Below are 22791 nucleotides of genomic sequence, written 5' to 3' on the forward strand. Positions count from 1 at the left end.
TCAGTGCTCGGGCCCTAATAAATTACCAAATACTTAAGTCTCAGGATGCAGGTCCCTGAAAAAGTTTTATAGCACATTATTTTGAATTATTTATTACATTGTTAAGGGTTCAAAGGAGGACAGATAAGTGAACAGGCAGCTCAGTTGATGGGTGTGGGAAATTTGGTCAGAGCGGACACCTCCTCCACCAGTAACTGCCCATTGAGAACAATTAGCCAACAACCATAATTAGCCTCAATAGCAATTATTAGCACAGGCCGTATGCGTGCACACACCTTCAAAAACCCAGCAGTCTCCAAAAAAAAACCCCAGACTTTTACAATATCTATAGTTTCTGCTCCATCACTGCCTTGCCTGTGTCCCTGAGGGAGAGACAACTGCTTCACAGCCCTGGGCACGGCACACTGCTTTACTGCAGGCAGCCTCGCTGCTCTGAGCCCGGGGTGATGTGACTGCATCATTTATTCAACAACAGTAAACACAGAAAAGGCTCTGAATGATTTACCCCTCGGTTTACATGAGCTCAAAATTCATATGTTTTTGTGCATTTCTCAATTTTTCACATGTTAGATAGCAGAGTTAATTTTCTGTAAACCTGCACTACTATCCCAGTGTGTTTAATGTTATATACAAGAACGATCCATGTGCTGGTTGATGTTCAACCATCCATAAAGTGAGGCTAATACACAGATGGTTGCTGTACTTTATTTTACCTTGTCTTAATTGCAGAAATACATATTTTATAGGAGTGTGTCAGCTGTGGTCTTACACACAGTTTGTGATGCATATAATTTGGATTAAATTTATGACAGCATTGAAGATTTTAAAACAGTAAATCCTTCAATTATAATTAGAGATCAAATACTATGTTCTGGTTGGTTAAGACACTGTCCAATACTTTAGACTTACTCATGTGTTTATGAAATACAGAAATATGAAGGTCAATATATATTAACTGTCTGTCTGTAACGTGAACAGAATTAGCTGAAGAAGACTTTACAATCTCTGCAATCTCTGTGTGGGGAAATCTGCTGGAAGATTTGAAACTTCACTAACTAGTTTCTCTCCATTAGTTCAAAGCTTCAGCTGGGAGATGAATCCTTTGGGATATTGGAAGCTTTGAATTAGCTGTTGTCGTCTCGCTTCCAGATGATGCTGCTTCTCTGATCTGCTCTGTCTCTCTGCCTTACTCTCAGTCTCACCCTCTCTCTCTGTCTACATTACTGACATTTTTTTATGGCTGCGGCTTTGTGCTGCATTTCAGTGTAATATAAATACAGTGAAATGCAAAAGATTCTGTTACATATCTGATATAGATATGAATGTATTATACTGTATCCTGTAGTACTCACCAGCCTGCTCCAGAGCCATCATAGTGGACTGCTCTATCAGATCTCTCTCTATGAAACTCCTGAAATCCTCGCTGTACACGCTGAGGTCCGGTAGCTGGAATGTGTAGATGGGCATCTCAAGAGGGAACTGCTCGCTGGTACACTCACTGGCCACCTGCAGCCGCGCCAGGGAGACGATAGCAGAGCTGGCGTGGGAGATCCCACGGGACAGACGCTTCTCTAAAAGGGGACAAGAAGGGAGGTTTGAATGGATGACTGGGAAGGGAGCGAATAAAAGAGAAAACTACTGAGGTGATAAAATGGTGATGAGGTGGCCCCTCGTACCTTGTGCATTGTCCTCCTGCTTCTGTGCGCACGGCCTGTCGATCTTGCTGACATGGGTGGGCGTGTCACGTGTCTCTGGCTGCTTGTAGTAGCGGCCCTCGTTGAAGACCTGCGGCAGGTTGGCAGTGTGGACCTGCCTGAGCTCCTCATAATCATTTAGAGCAGCACTGAGGTCCCAGTTTTTACCTGTGGGGCATAAACAAAGATAACAGATCGATTTTGAATACCAACCCTTGAAAAAATGCAGAATTTCTTGAACATTTGCAGTTTACCAAATATTCCCACACATCAAAAACTTGTTTTTCTGGTGCAACAGGAGTCTGTTAACTGCAGTTTACAATAAACAGGGTTATCTCATGGTGAATAACTCATGATATGCTACCAATAGCAGAAAGAGACAAGGGCACTGATACAAGTATGCTGCAGACTCCCCACGAGTAACTGAAAAAAATCACTGCACTTTGCACACTTCTTTTTTAGATTACTGTCTTATTTAATATTTGAAACAAGTACAGATAAATTCACATATCTTTCAAACGTTTTAAATAATGCACCCCAAACATATTATATATATAGCCCATAATGCCATACAGAGCTTTTGTCTGAGTAAAACATGCTTCATCATAAGGAGAATAACTAGACATTGAGGTTGGGTGGTGCCACAATAATGACAATAGTGACAGGAGACAGATCCTTTAACAGAGTGACAGCAATATCCTGATGTGCAGGAGGGACCCTCACACTGGTAACACATGCACGCAATGAACACACACACACACACACACACACACACACACACACTTGTCTCCTCTGGGTGTTGTCTCTAACACAGATCCCTTCCCAGGTTGAAGAGACACAAGTCAAGCCCTCAGCTTATTATAAACCTCAAGCAGCGCTCCTCAATGATGCCACAGGGAACTATCTGCAAAACCCATCTTTATAAAACTCATGAACATGAATACCTTACACTGAAAACATTCGAGGCACCTGCATGTAATCTGAGCATGTTTGTGAAGACCACGCAGTCCATTAATGGACCCTGTGTAAGAGACCCGCAGGAAGTTGTCCTCTCTCCTCCCGACTTCCAGACATGATGATTCTCGGCAGTCTGAACATGAAACCTGGCACCGCTAATCGCTGTCTCTCACGCCAATCAATGCAAAACTGATTTAACTCTATGGATCTCAACAGCTTCAGCTGCACAAATCCAGGAATACAACTCAAGGTCCAGCAACATAGCTACTCTGCACCTAATGCATGGTCTTTAAATGCCTCTACATTACCCTACCCACTAATACTGTGGCTTGGAAGAAGTTGCTTCAGCTCCTTCATTTGTAATGGCTGTCGTCAGCAAAAGGAATACTGATAAATTCATCTGCAGTATGAACATGCATTATCTCATCTGTTAGACACACAGCAGCTTCACTGAATGTTTTATTCCTGATTACAAAACTCTGAATTAAACCAGTTGCATAGGAGGACTTTCAATATAGGTGCACAGCATATAGATTTTTAAGAGCAAGCTTTACCAACTAAGCTAATCTAAATGACTTTTTAATTAAACAAATCATCAAAATTATATTAACCTTTTTTACTTTCAAGAGAAAATGTAAAACCCTCACCCAAGAGCTCGTCCTGGCTCTCAATAAATTTGACCACAAAGGTCAAAACACATTCTTCAGTACACAAACCAGCCTCTAGGGGGAAGCACTGCATGTGGCACTGTCACATTTCTCTGTCTGCCTGTCTGTCTCTCTGCCTGCTCCTCACACCATCCTGACTCAGACCAGAGGGTCACAGAGCAGCTGATTGATGCAGGTCTTGAAAGCTAAGCTAACACCAGCAAGAGGGCAGCAGGCAGGAAATAGGACATCCATGCTGTCTGAGTGCAGTGTCTTGTTTGGTGCCTGTTAGTGTCACAAGTATGCCGCTGTGGCTCTGTGCCAAAGCAGAATCAGAAAAAAAAGAAATGACTGAGGGGGAGGGAAAGACAGACACCCAACACTTTAATTCTTTTATCAGACTAGACACCAGCTGCATAATATACACACAAAGACAAAAAAAAAAAGTTCTAGGACACACACGTACCGCACACACTCTACAAGGATTTTATCCCCTAATGGAAGTCTGATTAATGTGGAGCATGCTTTTATTCCAGTAAAGTAGACAAAACTGTATATGTATTTAGAGTTCAGCATTTCTTTGCTGCAGTTTGACCAGATCTCGGAACGCAATACGAGACTAGAATGGCGACATGCTTGGAAAAAACACAAACATCACTTTTACTGTCTCTAGATATTGCTGCCAATTCAGCTGACCATCAACCAGCTTTCTGTTGTTGTGTGCACTTTTGCTCTCCGGTTTTGTTTTGTTTTTCCGAGCGGCACTGTATGTAAGCTATACAAGTGCCAGTAGCACTCTGCTCCTCAATGAGTTCCAATGAATGGGCACAAAGCTCTCCCAGGGGAGTGCACTCGTAAAACCGTCACACTGGCCTCTAAATCAGCAAGCTGGCTCACTGTTGCAAGCCCCAACTCCTCTCCTCCCCTCCTTTGTTTCCTTTCTTTTTTCTTTCCCCCTCATTTCCTCTCCTCTTCTGTTCTTTCCTCTCCTCCGCTCGCCTGAGTGCAACTGCGGGGAGCAGCGGATCAAAAACAGAACATTCTCAATATAGAGTCCTCTAATCAAATTTTTTGGTTGAGAGCCTGCAAGACAGTGTTGGTCTCTTACCTTCCAGCAGGTCTCTTGCCAGACCCGGTTCTGCCCCAGTGGACCGAACAAAGTCTGACAGGACCGCGTCCATGTCCAGAGTCATGTGATCATGTGTGTGCGCTGCCCAAGGTGCAGCGGTGGCCTTGGTGGACGCCAGCCTTCACGTTCTCATCTGGAAACAGCAACGGGAAACACAGCAGGCCTTAAACACACCGTTTTATAGTAGATCCATTTCAGCCACACTTGTAAAAACCCATCACTCACTAACCCCTGTGAGAAAACAGTCATTCGTCTCATTTTAATCCCAGCCAGTAGTCTCAGCCCGCTTGTACTGATGTATAATGCTTCATGGAGCTGATAGTTCATAGTACTGTGAATAGCACTCCACTCCCAGTGCTCCTCCCAGCTCTTGCTAGCAGTCATAACATAATATATCCAGCAGCACAGATGTAATATCAACAAGTGTCAACCAGGGTTTTTTCTGGGCATGATCCAGTATCTTAACCCTCAGTACTCTGAGCTGGACAGCATGGAAGGATGACTGGCGACTGTTTTTGGAGCCGGGTGATTCAGTGTGATGTTATTTAGTATGATCCTAGCTGGAGAACACGGCTGTATAGCACTGGGGCTCTAATGATCAACAAATATTGCCTTGTTAGGTCATAAGCAACCCTTTTAAGATGCACACGCATTCACTCCCTCGGCCCATGGAATGAATGAGTCCATGCATAGCCTTCATTCCACTTGAGGCCGTGTGGGTGACAGAGCATTGTCAGTGAAGAAACACACACCCACAGGTTTGCAGCTATGACACTAGGCCCTCTGTGTCCGGAGGTTTGACGGCTGCTCAGGTCTGCGGCTCTGACCTAAAGAGGAGTGAGAGAGCATGCTGGAGACATTCAGATAATCTGCCAACGCCTCTGAGCTCCAACTCTCAGTGTGCCACATGACATGACTGTCCATCAGGTTTTAACTCAGCCACCAATGTACTGTGATGTGATGTAATGTGAACCAGCAGACACTAAATAGAGCCGACGCGAAGCAAATGCTGTTGTTTCCTGCTTCTGAGGAAAGTTAGTGAATTACTTTGACAGCCGACTGAACAGGACATTGTGGCATATTTTTTTACTAACCATGATAGAACAACATCAGAAACGTCCTCTCAGTCGGTGTTACCATCACATGAAATTTAAAGGCTCATGACAAAACCAAGACGGCTAAGCAGTGCTTGATTGCTGGCATTAGAGAGAAAAATATCTTTGCTCAAGACCAGGCAACTTTATCATATTCATTATTAATGAGTCAAAGCTGCACTTAAGCTGTAGTTTAGCTGACCTAGTTACTGTCAGCCATTTGCATTGTGTGGCATTGTTGTACTGAATGCAAGCACATGTAAGCCCCAGGAAACACAGGGTGATCAGATCATGAGTGATAAATACTGTTATATATTGTTATCAGATAAAAGATGACCTAAAATGTATCACAGTTTTCTCTATTCTCTCTATTGGTGCTTCTTTTTTAGACTTCAACTTAAATGTCCGTTTATAATAAAGACAAGCTTACTTATTTCAGTTGGGTCCTTCACACCCTTACAGGAAATTCAAAAGGCTCAAAAGTCAGTCTGTGAGATATTTGCCTTCTCTGAAGACCGAAGAGACGACATATGTGCACATAATTACACTCTCTAGGGGTGGTCCCTTAACTCAGGGCAGAATAATAAGCTTCCCATCAACTCAGAATCACAATATTGCTTTGAAGGGCAAAAAGCCTTGAGTCTAGTAGTGTGGAGCAAAACACAAAAATAGCTGTACATTATAAGTCATGACCTCATATTTTCCCTTAAGAACACCCCTATTCAGCCCACTTTCCCCGTGGGAGGTAATTATGACTCAGAAACACCCTAATGTTTTTCTCTCTGACGTAAAACCATGTGGAACCTGGGACATCTTCCTGTTAATCATTATGACAATTTACACACATAATGTATCATCCTTCTATAAAATAAGTGGGCACTGTGAGGCATGGTGAACAAGAAAAATATCTATTTTAAAGAATAAGGGATGTCTATATTTTTCTTATTTTCAACAAATACCATGAAAAGACCAGAACCAACAATCTTACAGCTCAATACTATATAGTTTCAATTTCAAGAAGTACATAAGTAGTAAGTACATTTACTCAAGTACAGATACTACGGGTGACTTTGCTGATTGAGATTTTACGAATTACTACCCAACAGTATATAATGTAATGCTTTCAGTGCATCCTTTTGGACCCTCACTGACACTGACTCCTAAACCCACCCTGAATATATGCATTACATTAATGCCCTTTGCACGTTGGTTTTTTAATCTGGCACATTGCAAATATCATTATATGTCATGCTCCCCGGTTTTGCACATTTCTGTAAAGCTCTTTACTCATTTATTTAAGTATCCATCCATTTTGTACATATTCTCTCTCTCTTTATATTTGTATATAGTGGCTCCTTTTTATTGTCTATTATCTTTATATTTTTCTATGCTTGATTCTGATTCTTATGCACCACTGTAGCAAGGCAGAAAAACTTACTTAGCAATAAACCTGATTCTGATTCTGATACTTTTGTACTTTGACTTTTTGCACTGTTGTATTGCTTCAGCTAAGGATCTGAGTACTGACCAGGAAAGTGTACAATATTTGGCATTGACTCAAAATAAACTACAGTTCCCTGTTCCATCATAATGAAGGATCCCAGGGCAAGAAGTGTGGCTCATTTATGTGTTTTTAATAGTTTAATAAACAACCAAGGTCGTTGAAACAACAGCAATACTTGATAATATGATCGATTCATTGTTGGTTTTGGTCTTTTCGTAGGATTTGATGATAATAAGGTAAATACAAAATACCCGCAGCCTCATCCTTTTAATGTTATTCAGCAGCTGTCGGTGATAATGTAGATGATTGCAACTCTGCATTCTTCTGTTAGTTATCGCACATACTTTCTGTATTTTTGCTGAGGGTTGTTGAGAAGCCATCTGATGACCACGGGACTGTCAGGACCAGATGTAGCTCTAGTCCATGGCTTCAGAGGCAGTAGAAGAGAGGAAGACACCGGGGATGCAGAGAACCCTGAAAGACACGCACACAAATATTGAAAGTTATCATCCTGAAACAGAAAGTTATGGCCCTTAGTTCAGATTGACTGAGTTCGATTTGAAGCTACTGTAAAACACCCAACCGAGTGTTAATATGCAAATCTAAAATTACCCCTCAAGCCATTACTTTCATCATGTGTCATTTAGAAACCACTGTGTATACTGACTGTTCATCACACTGCCTGAGAGCATTTCTCTTGAACAATCAACATTTAATTACTGATTGAAAATCTAATTTTTCTTATTATTTTCCTTTTTGCTAAAATGTGTTTTATGAAATTACTTAATTACCTAATGTCACGCGTGGGTACTTTTAGAACAGCAGAGGGTTTAATCTGCATTGTGATGTTTGTAACTACACCTGTCAGCTGTTGTAAGATCCCCTATAAAGCAGCTTTAGCACTTAAAAGCAGACCCCAGCTTCTGAAGGTCCTTTGACGTAATCACATTTTCAGGTTCTCACACTAAAATGCAGGTGTGTATGTGACACTAACAAAGACACTAAAGGTAAAGAAAGTGCAGCGCTAGCCTCACGATCTATGCTTTTACGTAACGAAACACAAACATGCTGATGCCGGTAAAGGCAGAGAAGGTTGATCCTGCATGACGCAGCAGGCAGAGATGCGATTATGTGGCGCGTGGAGGTAAACACACATGGAAACAGTGAGCGAAGAGCGTGAGGGCAGACACACACAGAGCATATTCTACCATTGTCCCCGGTGAATCACACCAGTTTGCGTCTCTCCACACTTTCAGAAAGAACACTGGCAAGTGCTGAGGAGTTAGCGTCAAAGACCTCCTAAGTGTGACTGAAATATCCTTCAGTGTCATGCATAATTCACATGGACAGTAAAAAAAAAGAAAGGTTCAGATACTGTATGTGTCCTCTGCTATTTGTACACTCCATCACAGCAACTTTAACCACGGCACTCTGTGTTACCTTTGAAATCAGAGTAATTCCTCACTTGAAATGGCAGTATGTAATGTAAACTGTATTGTTTAAAGTTTAAAAAAGTGGATGCTGATACAGAGTTTGAACTATAAAGTCACAGATTGGTTGTCGATATTACTTGGCCTGAACTACTGAACTATTACTACTTCAACCATGGCTGCTAGGCTGACAGGAAGTACAAGAATATCCCACTCAAGCAGAAGTTACTTGACTAACACTTTCAAGTCAAGTAAAATTGAGATAGCTCGAATAATAATTAATCAGAAGTCCTAAAATAGAAAGCTTGTCTGGGTAACAGTCTGTATGAAAGGCCAAAGGAGGATCATGACCAAAATTTCAATATAAGTGCGCACTACTGACCAAATTACCAATCCAATTCAGTGACCTCCAAAGTGGTGACCATGTTTACTTGATTTTTTGTGAATGGGGGAGAGGTTTAAGTGTTTGGGATCAGACAGCCAACTTTATAATTAATGGACAAAACACTCCTACCACCTGAGCTACTGCTGCTCTCTGTATGAACTCATAATAACTGTTACTTTATACTTTTACGTCACAACATTTCAGAGGGGGAACTTACTTTTACTCCACTACATTTATCCAATAGCTTTAGTTATGAGTTACTTTTCAGATTCGGATTTCATATGTAAAACATGATCTGCTTTCAAAATATGTAGCACTGTTATAGAGTAAACTAATATTTATCCAGTAATATAACACTACCTCAGTAAATTTACTTAAGTGAAGTTTTTAATACAAGACTATTACTTAATGAAGTATTTTTATACTGCATTCTTGCTACTATTACCTACGTAAATGGTCTGAACACTTCCATCACTGAACTCTTTCATTTACAAAGTACTTAACTTACAGAAATCTACGAGTGAATGTAGAATAAAACATTTTAGAGTTTATCAAAACGCACTAAAAATGCTACTCGCAACAGTGAGAGTACACTGTATGTCTTCACACCTGGTGATTAGTCAAAGCGTGTATGCTGTTATATTTGGGTTAGAGGTTCAAGCCAGGCTGCATCTTTGATCTTGTGGTCTCAATACAAACATTTAAGTCTCAGACCACGGGGGGAAACGTGCGGCTTTGTAATAAGCTACTGCCTCATTTTCCCCGAAACTCTTGCTCTCTTACCTCTTATCTTCTTCTTATTTCACTGAGTAGCAGACATACCTCTCACAGAACAGAGTTAAGTTGTGTATTCTCCTACTGTATTCACAACAGCGCTCACACAAACTGCATTGTTTGCCTCCTATGGTCCACTGACCCTTGCGCACTCTGCTCGCAGTCCCTCCATTTTTACAAGGGCCCGTTTGTAGACGGTAAAAAACGGAGAAACAGGAGGTTTCTTAATCATCAACAGTGGAGTACGGTCCACTGAACTCTCCTCCAGCATCACTCTACACTCCACAGACATCGCAGTTATACAGTATCCAAGAACCTTAAATTATTTGTAAATCCATTTCCATCAGCTGTAGCCGCTAGCATCAGATATGACATAAATGAAACATATGCAAGCTCAAATAATTATTTTCACAAATAACAGCCACAATTTAGATGCAAGAAAAAACATTGTGCTGAACCGACTATTATAAATGAGCCACCCCGAGAGCTGTCGGATCTACCCCGCTGTGAGACGCGCGTTGCTGATGTTTTGTAATTTAAGAACCAAAATACAACCCGCTTTTTTTATCAAATGACATTTAAAATGCAATGTAGTGTACTGTGTCATGTGTAACAACTACTTAACAACTATTAGCACTTTACTAAATCACTCTTTATCAGCTGTCAATATAAGTACACTTTACACCAGACAATACACCTACCTGTGTGAAATCTTCAGCTGAGGGGTGTGAGAATGTAATTAACCTCTCTCAGAGGAGGAATACAGTGTCTCTCGTTAACTTGTGAAAAACAAAGAAATAAAAGCTTGCAAACAGCTGTTTTCAACTATACCTAAAAAATAACTGAATGGAACAATCCCCCTGCAATATTCATACAACCACTGTAGAACAGCGCCACACCCACTATTTCCTTTTTTACGTTTAACACTATTTGAAGTTTCACTACTTTAAACCACCAGTAAACCAGTTGGCTGATTAGAAAAGTGTGAAATGGCTCGATGAAAACTTGCAATCTGGTAATACTTCAGAGTGCAATAGAGACAATCACAGGGAAAATGATGAGTGGTTTCCCATTGACAGAAGCTGACTTGCCATTGAATGCAGATTTTGTTTTCCACGAAGGTCCATCTTCCCATGATGCACATGTAAAGTGTATGTATACACACATAGCCGTTTTACAGTAATAGGATGCGTTATAGCTGAGATAATTGTCTCCATAGTGAGCAGTGATCGCCCACATGCAAGGCAGATACACAGCAGGTGGGAGGTGAACATACTGTACAAACACTTATACGCTACTCTTTGCACTACATCTCCTCTGTAATGGGAAAATGGTCAGGCAGCAAATCCTATACATGCACACCAAGGTTAACAGCAGTGTATACATTCGCAGTTAAGCTCTTAAATGTGCTTTTAAAAGGCAGCCTATACTTTGATTTTCATTTTTATATATTGCAAATGTGAATTTATGTAAATGTCAGAGAACACTTGAGTGCACCAAGTGGCCTGCATGCGAGAGCATAAATTACTGATGCTGTTAAGGAAAAACCCACCCTTTAAACAATGTTAGGTATCATTCATTTAAGTTCAATGTATTCCAAGAGCATTAATGTCCACAACTCCCCAAAAAACTGCTTCTAAAAGAGAACCATACAGGCAACAATATGCTGTGCAGATAGGGAAAGTAATAATAGAAACCCCTCACAATACACACAAGACACTGTTCTGATAGAGGCTACTGTCAATGGAGAAATTAATATCTTTGGTATTTAGAATTTTTATGATTTTTTTTCTGTACGACTGTTGCAAGTTTGTGTAAAAAAATCTAGAATTTAAAATAAATAGTGGAAATAACTTAAGGCACATTTACACTTAACAAAAAAGGCCCAGTAATACAAAATATTTCACTGACCAATATTTAGGATCAGTGGCTGTAGTGCTTCCCCGCCCCCAAACTCTGTAGTCTTACTAGTGGAGTAATCCTTGTATAAAATCTCAGAGGACAAAGGTCTGGTTCACTGTGGTTAATCTGGTAAATAGCCAATCAGGAGACATTGTAGCTCAAAGAAAACTGAAACATAAAAAAGTTAACTTCTGTAACTTAAGTTAACCTAATTTACACATCAAACAAAATGGACAATAAGTCCTGTCATGAAGAAGATGTCACATCATCAGAGGAGAGGAGGCCTAGCAGCTAAAGGGGTTCTCCAGAGTTCAGATATACTGTATCTCGCAACTTGAAGACATCACCTACAGCACTAGTAATAGGCATAGATAAATATAGAAATAAATACATCTATAAATAATTATACTTATATTCTTAGGATATGATATTAAACATATATATATACACACAGTATGTATTGTTGACTTGAACACATCAATTTGTCAATTTGTCAGCTTGTAGTTGTACATAAAAATGACCACAAAATGTGGAAAGAAAAAAACACAATATCAAATAACATTTATGAATGAGACACTAAATCAGAGTATCCCATTTAATGCATCCTTCCAGCTCAGCTTCCCAGTATAGTAGGTGGCACTAGTCCAGAGAGTCAAAAGGACTTTTGAAACCTGAAACCTCAGCCTGATTTACAAAATAGTGGCAAGAGACCTGTCCAACAAGGGTAGGACATACGATGTGGGATTGTTGGTCAAACACAAATTAAGTTACTTAAACCTCATAGAGTCTGATCCCTCCTCTGCTGGACAGAATATGGATCCTTCGAGGCTGGCAGAGAATAAAATCTTACATTCTGGCTCAGACAAACAGCTCCGCTGGGCCAACTGTGGCTTCATCACCAGCATGTGAGCTGAGCTGCAGTTACTAGGGCCCAGCACCAACAGGCTCAAACTGCTGTGCTCAACACTGCTAGATAACCACCCTATGATCCCCGTCTCTGGAGTGCAAGAGTGTGTGTGTGTGTGTAAAAACACTAAACATGGCATGTTCGGTACTCAGTGTGCCCTCAGTGTGTTTACCCATCTCAAAGCCAACAGAGCAAGCGCTTCCACAAAGGGCTGCCAAAACACAGAAGACAGCTAATAAAAGATGGCATTCATTCTTATCCAGTACCTATTCACATGCCTGTGCACAGGAAAATGTCAAGCCTCAGTTACGGTCAGAGAAACAATGGCTATTTGCTATTTTAATATACTACGAGATGGAAACATTTAAACCAGACAACAGTTTCAAAACAGTGTTGTTGTTTGCTTTTATGTAATTCGATGAATAAGAAACAGATAAATACAGCAATGGAAAATACTGTTACATTAGACTTTGGGTAATTGTATATTGGAGAAACAAATGAACTCGATTCCACGGAAACAGATCATTTCCACCTTGCATCGGTACTGAATAATCAACACAATCCATTAGCGTGCTTCATAACACAGCACACTTAAGTGGCATGGAAAATTCATGTAATGGGATATTATAATGTCTCACCAACTACAAACTAAGCACTTCCACTATTTCAAAGTCCTTGCTTGAGAGCACCAGATTCAATCAGGGAATTTCAATGCCGAGTGGAAGCAGCACTTGCTATTCAGCCTTCATATCAGTCAGTCAGCCTCCATCTCTGTCCCTCCTTCTCCTGCAGTCACAATGGCAAGCTTGTACTTGTGGTGATTGTGTATGTGCCTCACTAGTGTTCACTGTTTAGGGGCAGCAAACGTGCGCATGTGTGTGTACATCCAGACGATATTATGGGCGGGCCTGTGGAACGCATGGCGCGTTTCAATCAGCGCCTCGGACCACATATTCAAGCGAGTGCTCTTCACCTGGGTGCCGGCTCATCCAGTTAAGCCATTTTGATTTTTTAAGGGTTCCATCTATGTGTGTCTTTCTCTCCAGCCTCCGCCTGGGTGTGTGCCTCCTATGCTCTATTCACTAGTGGGACTCCCCTGGCCCTCAGGACCCGCAGACGGCATTTATTAGCTGTGACCTCAGAGCACCCTGACACCAAATCAACTGCTGAGCCCCCACTTCTAGAGGCAAGAAGAAGGAGAGACCAACAGAGAAAGCAAAGAAGGTGGAAGGACTGAGTCTGCTGCATGTCAGTCAAACACGTCAGTCAACGCTCCTTGACGTGAGGCAGGAAGAGAGCGTAATACTCCTCAGTCTTGACCTCTAGACAGAGTCGGTAATCAAGCCATGCACAAATACTTTCTCTTTCTCTGTCGTAAACCTTCTTTGAACTTAAAAAAAAAGAGAGAATTCTGTGCAGCGGCGCCTCACATGCTGCGAGAAAGATGCTGCTAGAAGCAATAATGTCACTTTGCATCTTATTGCTGCGCTGCACACTGCCAGCACAGCATATGCATGGAGTGGAGAGTTGTTGTCAATTTGGACTAAATGCATCATCGCATTAATATTTGAGGTAAGTCTGAATTAATGCTGTAGTGGACAGCACTGTGTATATACCTGAGGGACATCAGTGTTCCTAGAAAACCTTGTAAAAAAGTTTCGAAGCTCAAGCTATGAATTTGTCAACAAAATTCTAAACGTTTCTGCTTCATCAGTGGTTAGGATTATTAAAGCAATAAATCCATTTAACAAAGCAACTGATAATTCTTCTGTCTGACCTTACAGTCAAGTCAATTCTTCAGTTCTAACAGAGCTGCAGACACAGCTCAGCTCTGTGTGTAGCCTGCACCCAAACAGAAAGCTGGTTGCTGAGGGGCACAGAACAAGATCATAACCCCTTAAAATGTCAGTCCCTCCAGCCTTCCCACCACAGCGGCCAGTACGGCATTTTCCCCGACTGGGCCCTTTTCAACAGAGCGCCACAAGCAGACAGCTGTGACTAGAGACTAATGTCTTACCAAAGCAGAAGGTTCCTGACTTTCTTTTGATTTGAAGAAGACACAAGAATGGATGAAAAAAAAAACATCAACCGTATGCTGTGGATATAAATGACACAGTGTCAGGTATATTAATGACACAGTGAAAGGGGGGTTTAAAGCATGGAAGCTGGGACGGTACACATACACAGAAGAGCCAATAAAGAAGTGCTTGCTATCTGAATACTTATCTTTGATCCCACGTGAGATAAACACACCAACTAGCTGAAGCCAGCTGGTGTTTGTGCTGAGGGAGGGTGTCCTCTCAAGTGTGGAACACACAGAATCTGTTTCTCGCTTTCACTGTCCTCGCCAGCTCAAAGACCTACATGTAACTCAACTCTTAAAGATATCTGCGAATAGAATAGTAGCTCGATAGACTTTATCTGCAAAGATTTATGTCATCACAACAGATCAGTGTTAATTGGGGTTTATGCTGTTACTGTTTATATTTTTATAGCTAAGCCCAGTGGATGTGTACAGTAGGTTATAATGATGTCTCCTCTGAATCCACATTTCCTATTTCAGAAATGAAACACACACACACAGAGAGCCATATACAGCTAAGCTAAACAGCTATACAGTACTTCATGTTCTCTTGTCAACCTGATTATTTCATTTTGGTACCATGAAAAAAAACAGGAAAACAGCATTTACTGCAAAGCAGTGCATAATGTCATGTTGGATGTAGATCACTTACAGTTGTAGCTTTTTTTTCCAACAAGCATCTGAGATGTAATGAAATATCACAATTTATTTGTATTCAGCTGCAACTCTGCCTCAATAATAGGCCAGCTACAATGTCCTACAATGACCCCCAAAATAAGAATTTCATTATCTCCACAGAAACTCCAATAAGAAAGGAAACACTAGAAGAAATTGTTTTGACACCCATCTCAGAGTCTACATCTCACAATACCTGTTACTAGTGGAATGGCTGTGTGCATGGGTGTGTGTGTACATTCAGGTAAGCAGAGGGGACAACTCCACCCAACCTTACTCTTAATTTAGTATCTAAAGAAAAAAAGATTAAAAACCTATAAACCCATAGGTTCCTGAATTAAACAAAAAGAGTTTTCTACCCATACCACAAGAAAGCTGAGAGGATCTTTCACCACTTCTGTAATAGTTACCACAAATACAGAATGGGTACGGCTCTTCCTTCAGTCAGCAACTGCTTTCATGGTGTCCTTTGGTAAAGTACTTAGATCCACTAGAGGTCTATATATTGTAGCAAAGGGGAAAAGATGAAGGTAAGGTGCGATTTGTAGCTGGATGCAGTCTCTTAAAGGGAAATTCATAATTAAAGTTATAAGTTTTGCAAAGATTTGTATGCTTTTTTAAAAAAGGGTATGAGAGAAGCCACTGTCATCCATTATCTTTGTTTTCTGTACAATTAAAATGAAATTAATCATTATATACAATTGTACCTCACACAGGTGGGACAATTTATATTAGTTTATGCAGACCATTGGCCTTAGAAATATTTACTGTCAATTATTGCTTTATATGCATACAAGTAGAGTTTGAGTTGGACCGTTTGATGGCAATGTCTGAATTTGTAATCAACTCATCTTTCTTTCATGGTCTTTTTTGCAGACACAGGACAAATAGTGGGTATTTAAGAATCTAAACACTTAGAATTTACATGTATTTTCATCAGAGGTGATAGATAAATCCCAGAGGCTCTCCAGATTCTAATACTATAATTGCAAAGACTCAAACACTCCAGGAATTAACAATTTGCTCAAATAGACAGACTGGAATCCAAACATTCAAGCACCGTGCTACAATATTTACATACTCTTACATGGCAGAAGAATGCACTGCTTACTTATGTTGAAGGAAGCTACAACTTACTTAAATTCAACCACAAGGCCGCAAGTGCTTCCGGCACTTTACTGTGGTCAGTTTGGCTGAGGGATTAGCTATCCAAATGGAGCGGATGCTAAATACAACAACCAACTTTGTCTGACACACAAACTGTGCCTGTCAATGATACTTGACCAGAGCACAAGTCAACCGTTAATGGAAGCTGCCAAACAAGTGCAGATACTATGAATCTGATGCATGTGTCATTTGCTCCCATTACCCAGGAACAGGATGGACATTGATAACCCCAAAAAGAAGCAAAAGACATCCAAGCCTGCTCCACAAAGATCTTGGTTATAAACTCTAATGTTGGCCTCTTGGATTAAAATCTTAGACTTAGTAACTTTGTCTGATGCGTGTTCTCCAAACTGGCCTCATGTGCACCCACAAGGAGGGCATCCAGTGGGTGTGGGTGCAGTGCGGAGGAAAGATGTGTCATACTCAGACCAGTATCAGTAACTGACATTTATTATGTTGTAGTGACAGATGATGCAACAAAAATACTAATAAAAAGATGTTTCCCTTTAAGGATTCTCACTAGAAAATGGGATTTAGAACCAGCAGAGATGGTTAGTTTAAGTAATCTACTGATTTGGTATAGCCCACACTACCATGTGATCAATATGTACACTTTTAATTGACTAGTTTAAAGAAAAGTCGTCCGCTATTTAGATCAGAGGTTTTGTGAGCTAGCCAAAAAATATAAACATAATATGCCACTTTTTTGATTATTGATCATATTATAATTTCAGATGTGCCAGCTGCTCATTTGTTAATTTGTTAGGCATTTGTATGGAATAACTTATAGTCATTAATGTGTCATTGTTCAGTTGTGGAACAAACCCAAAATACAGTACATGATAGATTTAACTTGACTTGCAGGTTAAAGTTAAAGTTAAAGTTCTTATAGCTGTGCATTCAAATGAAAATCAACCACTTTCCATTCCATGTATTTACATTTTGTAATTACATCTCTATATAGTAGATTTTATTGTTAATGGCGGACCACGCCAGCTGCTACTCAAGGAATGTCTGCTGCCCCCAGAATTCTGGGATCTCTAGTACTACACTGTACTTGCTGGTACTACTAGTAACCATGGGTGTCGCTAAATCAACCAGAACCGAATTCTTAACTTAATGTACTGAAATGTTAATGACCACAGCAAAAACACGTGTCCAGCTGAGGATGACATTCCTCTGCATTTTATTCTCAAAAGCATCATGGAATGCAAATAGATTGTTTACATTTGAATGATGATTAATTCCAAACACATCATTATCATCAGTCAATCCTAGAAATTTCAAGGTCAAGGGACCTCACAGTTGAGGAAATATGTAGGTGGGGGGAAGAGCTAATCAGCCTATAAGAGTATGTGGGACGGAGAGGCATAAAAAAGAAGTGAGAAAAGTAGCTGCAGGGTGAAAAATTCAGAGCAGACCTCCACCACATATGAATGTACAATATATGTGTGCAACCGTATAACTGCTAACAGACTGTGACATCAAAATAAAATTCCTGCAAACCTTCGTAAGATAAATATAGTGTACAAAAATATAAACTTCTTGACCCTCTTGAGTCATCTCAGATCGCCTCTTCTTCATCTCGATGGAACGGAGACAACAAAGACGGGAGAAATGTTTCTATAACTGACAATGGACAAATTTACTCCCCAACGGGTTTTGTTGAACATTTGACGAGATGTGTATCTTATGGCATACTGAAAAGAAAGGGCAGTGACAGGCGGCAGAGCATTTGTTTTTTCTACTTAAGAAAATGAATGATGTAGAAAGCAAGCTGAACAACAGCGCTGCTGCTCTTCCTTTGCTCAGGGTAGTGTCTAACCTGCACTTCCCTTTTAGTATCTCCTTCTACGGAAATAAACTGTGAGACAAAATGGAGATACACTGAGTTTCCAACAAATGCAGCTGGGTTTTGCAGAGAAAAAGAGGCCTGACCTCTTTTTCTGAATGAATGAAAATGACCTATGCTGTGGGCCTGCATGAATCTAAATTGAGTCACCAAGGGTATCCTGTGCAACAGTGTTCTGTTTGATTTAGAAACTGCTCCCTTGCTGATTCGAGGCAGGACTGGGGATGGCTGTGCCCATCGGGCCTTGTGGGGAGAATGTTACAATGGCAGACCTCTCCAGCAGTCCGTCTGCTCCCAGACTCAGCATCAGACAAGTGAGGCAACACAAATGAACCTTAGTGTAAGTTCAATCAGGAAGACTATGCTACGCTCTTCCCTCGTTTTCTCTGTAATCAGCCGGCTATGGGCGTTACTCTTTCAGTAAAACCAAACACATTTTGCTACAATCTCCACCACATATCGCTGCTTTCAAACTTTAAATCTGTTCTCCTCTCTGCTGTTGTCTTTTCAGTGTGAATCGTCACAATCCTCCTCCCCCCCATTCACCTCCAGTTACATCACTTCCAGCTCCTAGTTCTGAACTCATCAGAAGCTCCTCTTCACATCCATCCAGATTTTAGCAGTCTCTTCCACCACCACCACCACCAGTGTCTGGACTTTATCGAGGGGGTATCTTATACCACACACAACTTCTTTCCTTACCTCCTTAACATATGATGATGTCACAACGGGATCTAATCGCCAACGACTATTCATGCGTTTCTCATCTTTATGGTGAACGTGTAAGTAAGTTTTGTTCACTCTTAAAGAAGTCTCTCCTGATTAAAATGCAGGTCTACACACACAAGACTGAGAATGAGAAAAGGCTCTTTCTGTTACACATAAACACACAACTTGCGGTCTCTTTCTGTTTCAGGGTGTCACTCTCAGCCTTCAACATAACACATTCTCATTGGTGATGAAAGCTTAAGCTCAAGTAAATAATAATAATAATAAATATATTTTATTCAAAAGGGGATTGTGCCTTAATAGCTAATGTCACTTTCTTGTAAATTCAATTCATTTAAATTAGGACAGCATTCAGGGTGAAAGAGGACCATGTCTGTGGAGTTGTTTGCTTGACTGACAGGTGTCTCAGACTATCACAGTCATCCACAGTGCTTGCCACTTCCTTGTCCCACATCAGCCCAATCTAGGTTTCCTCCTCACTGAGCCTGAAATTAGGATTTTCTGGCTCCAGTTACTTAGTAAAGATATCAACAGGCCAGATATCCAAACATCATCATGGGTCCCTTCAGACTGTGGTTACAATCAAATCTTCAGCAATTCAGAAATTTTAAAAACCAGACATACTGAAAGTAAAACACAAGCTTTGGCCTTGCAACACTATCAAATCTAGATTCACTATGAAAAAGTTCTTAAATCATGGTCAAATGGTTATTGCAGTCTGTGGTTTGAAGCCTTTACCACAGTGTGAAAGGCAATACCAGTGTAAGGATCTATTACAGCTTTATGATACAAGGCTTACGACTTAATTTGACTGTGATTTGGAGGTACACTTCATATTGCCACATAATTCACTGGGAGACACGTTTCCCCCAAATGATGTATCCAACATGAAGGCCAGTGTAGAGACCCACACAGGACCACAGCGCAGTGACTCTGGGAAGGTGACCAGTACTCCCTCCACCCTCTCCTATTATAATGTGTGAGAGGAGCCCCTCTGCCTCCATGGCCTCTAGCTGACCTCCCACTGCCTGCAGACAGAACACTTAACATTGCTTCCCCACCTGTAGAGATGTCTAAAGAACAGGGCCCACTTCAAAGCCATGCAGTGATTGGGCCATGATTACCACAGGCACTTCACTCATTTCATCTCCTCCGAAGGACTAAACTTTGGGGGAATCAGGCATGGAGACACGGGATTCTTTAGATTTAAGTCACCTTTGGAGGTACTTTTCCGGGTACCACAAGATGATTTATTTTGACGATAAGATACTAGTGGAAAAACACACCATTGCGGCCGGGTGCAAAATATGTATAACTGTAAACTCGAAATGTTATTTTAATAATGCAACCAGTGTTGTTTTTATACAATGATAGCTTATGAGAGTGACTTATGCTGCTAAGGTTTCTTGAAGTCGGTAGTGGGCAACTGGCACAGATGTTTGCAAATGTCATTTTGTATCAGTCGAGTAGCAGTTTGATAAAGCGGCACTTCCACTGTGACATGAAAGCCCAACTGGGTTCGACAACAACCGTCATCTCTGCTCTGCTTTTCTGTAGCTAAATGCCAGTGACAGGAACAGAATTCACTGTGGTAACTGATCAGGTGCCAAGCGCCCTCTCCCCAGTGCCCTGCTGCACTGAAGCCCTCTGTGGAGCTGGCATGGCCTGGCTTGGCCTGGCAGCCACGGGCCCTGCTTTGTATCTCTGCCCCGTCTACTCAAGATGTCTCCAAATCAGACTCGACTACTGTCAACTGCCCATCTTGTAAGCCCAGGTAAAGGGTAACAGGCGGCTGAATGAGTTGTAGAGGTAAGACAGCAAACAAGTCATCTTCAAAATCGACCATGGCCGAGTTTATTTCCCCAGTGTGGTACCCAGCTTTAAATATAATCTGATATTAATGATAGATTAAAGGTTGTATTATGTAGGTCTTTCCCAGGGGACATGAACATGGTTTCAAAAATACCATAGCAGTGAATTAGTGGCTCACCATCTTTACAGGCAGGCGTAGTTTGTAGAAAACGTGAACCAGGCCAACAATAAAAGAAATGTATATGGGCACAGAATTGAAGCAGGCAGTGGTATTTGCAGTAATTGTAAAGCGTCCTATATTTTAAGATGAACAGACAGTAACACTGCTGTGATTTACAATATGAATTATAGCTGTTATGCATTTCACCACCATCTACATGTTATACCATCTGGCCCAAAATACACTGTAGTGATTAATATTCCATGAAAAAGAAACATGGTCTTTATAGCCCCAATAAGCTAATGGGCTATCTGTTTGTGCCATCACATTAAAATATGCTCAGCTGTCTCACATATATCACATTGCTACTGTATGTTCCCACATTACAAAGGTCTGTGACTAAGCATACAGATTCAACATCCACATCCATGTTTACAGCATTTAACTCTGAGACTCCGGCTAACGTCTCATCCCAAGCAGTCGATGAGATTTGTGGCCTCGATGTATTCGCCCTCGACCTAAAATTAAAGAAGAAGAAGAAAAAAAAAGGTATTCTCACGGAAACCTGAAGTTGAACGCATCGAGGCACGTACTCGCATAAAAGGCAGGTGCACCTGTCTGCAGTGGTCGCCTATTGTGTTCACTATCAAATGAGCCATGAATCGGCCTGTCGCGCTCTGTGTGTCGGGAAAAAATAAATAAATAATAAAATAAAAAAAAACATAAAAAAAAAAACATGTCTGTCTCTTACCGTTGTGTTTTCAGTCATTACTCCCCATCCTCAGGTTTTCAGTCCAGACCTCTGACGAACCGTTAATTCCTATCAGGCTGTCTCACTCTCCCTCTCCCTCTCGCTCAGCCCCATGTCATATTTCTCCGCTGCAGCAGAACAAGGCCACGCCCCCTTTCGACGGCCGCTGCCGCCTGACGTCAGCCGGTGAGGGGCCGTGGCGCACGCCCTCGGAGGGGGGAGACACAACCGGGGAGGAGCCGCCAGAGGCCGCTGTGCCTTCACTCAAACACCGCATCTCCTGAAAGCACATGGCCGTCCAGTGGCTTAGGACTTTATAATAATAATTTAAAACAAAAGACAGTATTAATACATTATATTTAAGAATAAATGCTCTTGTTGAATGTATGTCTGAGTTTTACACTACTATTACTATTATTACTACTATTAAACATAGTTAAAGCAATTAAATATTCTTCCAACAAACAATATAGTCCACAAACACTAGCCCTAAAAATGAAGCAAAGAAAAAGACAATATTAATACATTATAATTAGAATAAATGCTCTTGCTGAATGAATGTTTGAAGTTTAAACTACTATTACTACAACTACTACTATTAATAAACATAGTTAAAGCAATTAAATATTTATAACAAACAATATAGTCCACAAACAGTAGCCCTAAAAATAAAGCAAAGGTAGAGTTTGATTTGTGTTTTCTTCTTTTTTATGAGATGAAAGTTTTCCCTTTAGCCTCAAGAACACACACCTTAATCTCTTAACCAGTAGAAGTCTAATTTTTGTTTATGCCCTTGATATGAAGAAGTTAACATAGCCTTAGGTAAATCTCAAAACCTGAATGTGAATCTTGAAACTGTTGAAATTTAAGGTAGGCTACAAAATAAAATTGGTTTTAAAGTTTTAATCTTGGACCGCTATAGGCCTATGTAAGGGATAGTGCCCGACGAGGTGTCCATTATCAGAAATTAATGGACGTGTAACGTGGCGTTTGGAACCGTCTGACATGAAGGCGAGCATTATCCCGCTTATACCATGGGCACTCGCCAAAGAAACAAAAATAAGATCATTATTTGATATTTTCATATGTTTTGCAATCAAAATCTAAAGTTTTTTACAAGCCATAACTCTGTTTCCCTG

At 40.8% G+C, this 22791-nt stretch overlaps 1 protein-coding gene across 1 annotated transcript in view; it reads right to left on the reverse strand.

Moving 5' to 3' along the window:
• otud7a (OTU deubiquitinase 7A) overlaps window positions 1–21916 on the reverse strand; it is a 34326-nt gene extending 12410 nt beyond the window's left edge. The window contains exons 1-5 of the mRNA XM_035664443.1: window positions 21653–21916; window positions 7370–7499; window positions 4407–4560; window positions 1677–1862; window positions 1353–1571 (exon numbers count right to left, since the gene is read on the reverse strand). Coding sequence (XP_035520336.1) covers window positions 1353–1571; window positions 1677–1862; window positions 4407–4491 — 490 coding nt within the window. The 5' untranslated portion in view covers window positions 4492–4560; window positions 7370–7499; window positions 21653–21916. The remainder of the gene's footprint in view (window positions 1–1352; window positions 1572–1676; window positions 1863–4406; window positions 4561–7369; window positions 7500–21652) is intronic.
• Between the last annotated feature and the right edge of the window lie 875 nt (window positions 21917–22791).

This window comes from Morone saxatilis, unplaced genomic scaffold (assembly GCF_004916995.1).
Source record: "Morone saxatilis isolate NCDOM2014 unplaced genomic scaffold, NCSU_SB_2.0 Contig2, whole genome shotgun sequence".
NCBI classification, from domain to species: domain Eukaryota; kingdom Metazoa; phylum Chordata; class Actinopteri; family Moronidae; genus Morone; species Morone saxatilis.